General features: G+C 46.9%; 1 protein-coding gene across 1 annotated transcript; it reads right to left on the bottom strand.

The window, feature by feature from the left end:
- Window positions 1-2,483: 2,483 nt before the first annotated feature.
- Window positions 2,484-3,585, bottom strand: CCER1 (coiled-coil glutamate rich protein 1). Its single transcript, XM_036891159.2, is given in 3 exon segments — window positions 2,484-2,524; window positions 2,527-2,586; window positions 2,589-3,585. Coding segments are annotated over 3 exon segments (1,098 nt in total).
- Window positions 3,586-5,455: the final 1,870 nt, after the last annotated feature.

The raw sequence follows: 5,455 nt of genomic DNA, 5'->3' as shown, positions 1-5,455 counted from the left end.
GAGTCATCATCCAGCTAGAATGAACAACCTGTGCAAAGGTTCTCTATGGGAGGTGAGCTTTGTGGTGTTCGGATCTTGGGGAGCAACAGTCCCCAGGACCCTGTCATTACATGATAGTGGGGCTCGGGGGAAGTCTCTGAAAAGTGTTAACGGTTGCTGTGCTGGGATGACCAGTCCCCTCAAGCCCCAGTTTCATATTAGCCTTCAGAATTAGTTAAGGGAACATCACAATATCTAGCTAATTTTAAAAAAGGGGTTTAAGTAGAGAATCATCAAAAATCCTTTTCTCCTTCCATTAATTTTTGCTCATGTTTCTTTCAGAAGATATGGGTGGTGCAGGAATGAACGGGTGATACAGCTTCCGCCTACCTCTCTCAGAAGGACGCTCTGCTTCTTCTGTCTTCACTTCCTCAAGGGCACCAAGCTCCGGATTTCCGCCTTTAGGTCACAGCTCCTCGGCCCACCATAAACATCCCAACCAATCACTCTTGGGTTCCCCTGCAATATATACTTTCATAACGGTGCATTTCCTTCAGAATACTTGCAGTGGCTAATTTGTCTAACATCATTAAATGTCTGTGTCTTCTACTAAACGATAAGCAACATGAGAGTATTGATTTTGCTATTCACCACTGCATCCTTACCACTATTTGCATTGCTTAGCCCAAAGAAGTTCGGTAAATACTTGCTGAATAACGGTTCATGACCTAGAGTAAACTCCTGAGGCATTACTCATGTTTACATCCCTTACAACAACTAATCAATAAGGCCTGTACACACAGAGGCAAGTAATGTGTCAAATTTTTAAATGTAAAGTAGAATCTTGTGTTAGAATGGGCTATGTATGACTTGCAAAGATCTATGAATCAGTATCAGTAGCAGGATTCTCGGCTTCCCCCACATACATAAAATAGAAGAGTAATACAAATGCATATGGGCAGCCTATTTTAAACTACTTTTGTAGGTCACTCAGAAATTGCATCTTGTGGAATGTAATGATTTCTTAAGGTATAATTAATTATTTGGTTATTCACTGATGTAGTTTGGAGTGTTCAGTGTCATTTTAAAATCCCTACATATTTGTGTTAATGTTTCTTCTTTTGTTCATCTTTTGGCTATCGCTGAATAGATTCCTGATATTTAAATAAGAAGCGAAAAGCAGGGTACTTTCATTTAACAGAATTATTTTTTGTTGTTTTTTTAACAGCTTATCATCCCCAAAGTTTCAATAATCTGGGATAGCTAAAGAAAAATCTACGTCTAGGTAAACTATCACCATACAGTCTCTTCTTCCCCAAGTAAATACTGGATTGTAGTTCAAACTATACTTGGAAGTACGGTTTGTCAAAAGATGTAATTTTTGAGAAGGTTCAAATTCTTCACCTAGGGATATTCTGGATGGAACTTTTATTAAATTATGAGAATTAAGTGTCCAGGAGTGAAATGTGTTATTACTTTCTAAAAATGTCTGAATAAAAGCTATTATTTCAAATGATGCATTCTCCATAGGCAATTGTTTAGAGATTAGAAACTAGTTCACACAGGCTTTGTATACATGTCTTTTACTTTATAAGGAAGACAAGCTGGGAAAGAAATAGAGGCCAATAATTTTTTTAAAAAATCCATTCTGCAAAAACTAATTTTGTTTCCTCTGAACTTATGACAAGGAATATATCCAGGAACAAGGCTCAAAATCTACGCTAAGTTCCATTGTTCGCCGTTACCTTGGATTTTAACTAGATGTGCAAGTTGACGTCTGACCATGGGGAATCCTCTCCATGCATGGATTTATGGATTCTTGAGGCCATGGCAGATAATCAGTTCCACAGAAGCAACTTCATGTTCTGGGGAAGATCCATAGCACTGTGGAACAAGGAATATAAATGAGCAATGCCACAAAAGACGGCAAATGGGGTTACCAAAAACAGCCCTCAAAATTGAACTCTGAAGGTAGAAAATCTAGAAGAAAAAAAATTTCTTTTAAAAAACAGACGTTTCAAAATGACTTCAGCTATGGCGTTGAGCACTGATAGACATTCAGTAGCCATGGCATGTGCTTCTTAAGCACATAACAGCCAAAATATGTTGTTCATTCAAAGCTTACTATGTAGACAAACTGCATAAATTTGTTACAAAAAGAAATTTTTTTCAGCATTGCCAGAATTAAAAAAAAACCTCAAGTGTCTAGAAGGGAAAACACCACATGAAAATATTCAAACTGCAGTAATAAAATATTTGGCCTTCAATAATTTCTGATCAAATCATATTTTGAAAGCCCCCTCTCCTGCACCCAAAGTCATACACAAACACGCAAATTTTTAAACATTTTATAATGGCCAAAGAAGGGGTTTCCGTAGATGTTTACTAATGGAACTCATTTTTCAATTCGTTTTTATCAGTTCCATCCCATTCTTCTGTCCCTTCCCTGATCTAAAAGTTGATGTTGTCAAACATGAGGAGAGCTTCCGGCAGCACTTCGGGAATCATCTGCTCAAATAAGCATAGTTCAGAAAGTTCTCTCTTCTGCCTCCACAAGGAATGATAAAGGTATATCTAGAGGCAAAGGATTCTCCTCCTTTGCCCGACCTCCGCCAGCCCGTTCTGCTCTTCTCCTGCCACCACCTGCTCCTCGTCTGCGCCCTCTTCATCCTCGGTCTCAGTCTCTTTGTCTTCCTCGCTCCCAGCCTCGCTCTCAGCCTCGCTCCCAGCCTCGCTCTCAGCCTCGCTCCCAGCCTCGCTCTCAGCCTCCTTCCCCTCACACTCCTTCCGGGCACACTCCTCCTCCTGCTGCTGCGCCTCCTCCTTCACTTCTCCTCCCTGCTCGCCCCCCACCAGCCGATGCGAGGGAGAACGGTTTTCCTGCTTGGGCTCCGGAGTGATGGCTAGATTGGGATTCTGCGCAAAGCCGTATGAACGTTCCCACCGCTCCGCGTCGATCTCGCTGCCGGAGCCGGGGGAGGCCTGGCCGCGCGCTCTGGCCTGCAGCGCCGCCTGCTGGCCTTTCTGTTTCTCCTGCTGCCGCATGTCCTCGTAGATCTGGTTCATGATGAACTGCGTGGTGTTGTGCGGCGCACGCATGCCGGGCTCCCGCCACTCATACAGCCTGCGGGGCCGCCGCAGCGGGCCCCTCCGGGAGCAGCGGTGCGGGCCGCGGCCCCTGCGGCCCCAGCACTTCCTCTGGCCAGGGGGAGGCCTCCCCCAGCCACGGCCCCAGGGCGCGTGCCAGCAGGCACACCAGCACAGGCAGGGCAGGCACTCGCCGTACACCGGGATGATCTGCAAGCGGCCGGGGAGCTGCGGGAACCCCCCGAAGGGCGCGCGCCAGGGTCTTCCCCAGCAGCCCCAGGGCGAGGACCCGGCCCAGCAGGGGACGGGTGGTTGGAACCAAGGGCCTGGGCGGGGCTGGCGTTTCTCCTGTTTCCTGGGGGACCCGTACTCAGCCTTGGGGCCATAGCGGTGGCGCCGGTTGTAAATAGGGGCCCTGCGCCTGCTGTGGCTAGAAGACCAGGTGTACAGTGGGGCCGAGGATGCCCAGCCACCGCCCCGGTTAAGGGGGTCCTGCCTTTTATCAGGGGTCTGGGTCATGTCCAGGCAGCTCCGCGAGTCTAAGTGGAAGCGTCCTAGAAGCTTCTGTCAAGTTTGGGCAGGCCTGTCTGATGAACCCCTCTGCACAGCGCCACGTGCTTGCCGCCGGGATCACGCCTCTCTCCAGAAGGACCCTCTTTTCTCCTCAATGGATTGCTCTTCTGGAGTAATCTCGTGTCCTTCGCACCCTGGTTGTCTCGCCCTATGGGTTGGGTGGGACTGGGTCTGGGTAACGGTGGCGGAGAAAAATGGTGGTGGGACGCGCCGCGAGAGCCGCTCCTGGCTCCCGCACACAACCGCCTCAGCGGAGGCGCGGGCTGTGGCAGGGCCGCAGGGGGTTCGCGTTACCTTGCTGCCCCCTCCCAATCCAGGTGCTTCACCATCATCGTCCTGGTGGGACTGAGGTGGTGTGGGCAGCGGTCGCCTTTAAATACTGGCCGGAGGTCCCGCGTGTACCCCGCGTCCTTGGTTGCCCCGGGTGACAGCCAATTGGAGTTGAGATCGTTCCTGCTGTGCGAGGAGGTGGGGTTCCGGCCAGAACGAGGTGCCGCGTGAATGTTCGCAGGGGGCTTGTGACGCAGTGTTGAGGGTGGCGAAGAGGAACCTAGTCTGGGGTTGTGCTGCACAACTCAGGCAACGCTTGGGACAGTTTATTTGAACCCTTGTACCACCTTGAGGTGCAGGGATACAGAAAGTCGACCTGCCACTGAACCCCTGGGAGGGAGGAGAACAAGTGTGTTGAAAAGCATATATTCTACACCTTTAGGTTTCGAGGGAGTAGAAAGAAAGCTCCTAGAGTCCCAAAACTGGTCCCTGCTCCTTACCTTATGGTCGTATGTGCTCTTCTAACTCCTGGGAGCCACGGTTCATAATACATGAGTAAGACTGCCAGCATTATTGGGTGTGGTTACTGCACGCACGTGGGCACATGGCACATAATCCTCACACCTACCCTGTGAGGTAGGCATTGTTACCACAACTTACAAATAAGGAAACTGAGGGGTTAATTTACCCAAGGTTTTGGGGCTAAGGAACTTCAGAGCTTGTATTTAAACTTACACCTGTTTGACTCCAAAGCCCAAATTCTTAATGATATCTCTATACTATACTGCCCACCCACCTTAAACTGGAGTCTTGTGGTGAATATATGAAATCTATATGGCAAAGCACCCTGCTAATTGTAATATGCCATGTAGATACCTGTTGATTAAATATTAGGTTGTATACCATGGGTTTTTTTCTTGAGAATACACATATACCAGTTTGTCTTTCCTTTTGTACCTTTAGTGACCAGACAGCACAAACACTGGAAGACTTTATAGCACTGGGGTTAAGAATATGAGCTTTGACTTAAATAGACACGAACCTACTTTGAGTGATACTAGAATGGTGGGTAAATGTCATTATGCATTTATCCAAATCCATAGAATAGCATCAAAAGTGAACCCTACTGTCAACTATGGGCTTTGGTGATTATGTCCTAATGTAGGTCCATCAGCTGCCAGGAGAGTACCCCTCGGTGGGGGATGCTGATGATGGGGGAGGCTGTATATTTGAGTGGGGGAGAAGGAGCATGTGAGAAATCTCTATATCTTTATCTCTCACTCAATCTTGCTGTGAATCTAAAATTGTCCTAAAAAATAAAATCTACTTTAAAAAATAGATTGTGCTTTAGCTTCATCTCACCAATTACTAACCTCTGTAAATCTCAGGTTCCTTACCAATACCATTAGTTACAGTACCTCTTCCATAGACTCATGTTAAAGATCAGTAAGAAATTGCATTAAAGCACTTAGTGCTGTACCTTGTGAGCACTCAGCAACTTTAACTGTCATCACAGCAAATTTAAATATTTCAGTCCTTTTAAAGA

This window comes from Manis pentadactyla, chromosome 10 (assembly GCF_030020395.1).
Source record: "Manis pentadactyla isolate mManPen7 chromosome 10, mManPen7.hap1, whole genome shotgun sequence".
NCBI classification, from domain to species: Eukaryota; Metazoa; Chordata; class Mammalia; order Pholidota; family Manidae; genus Manis; species Manis pentadactyla.
Note: the sequence above shows the minus strand (reverse complement) of the source record. Positions and strands in the feature narration are given on the sequence as shown.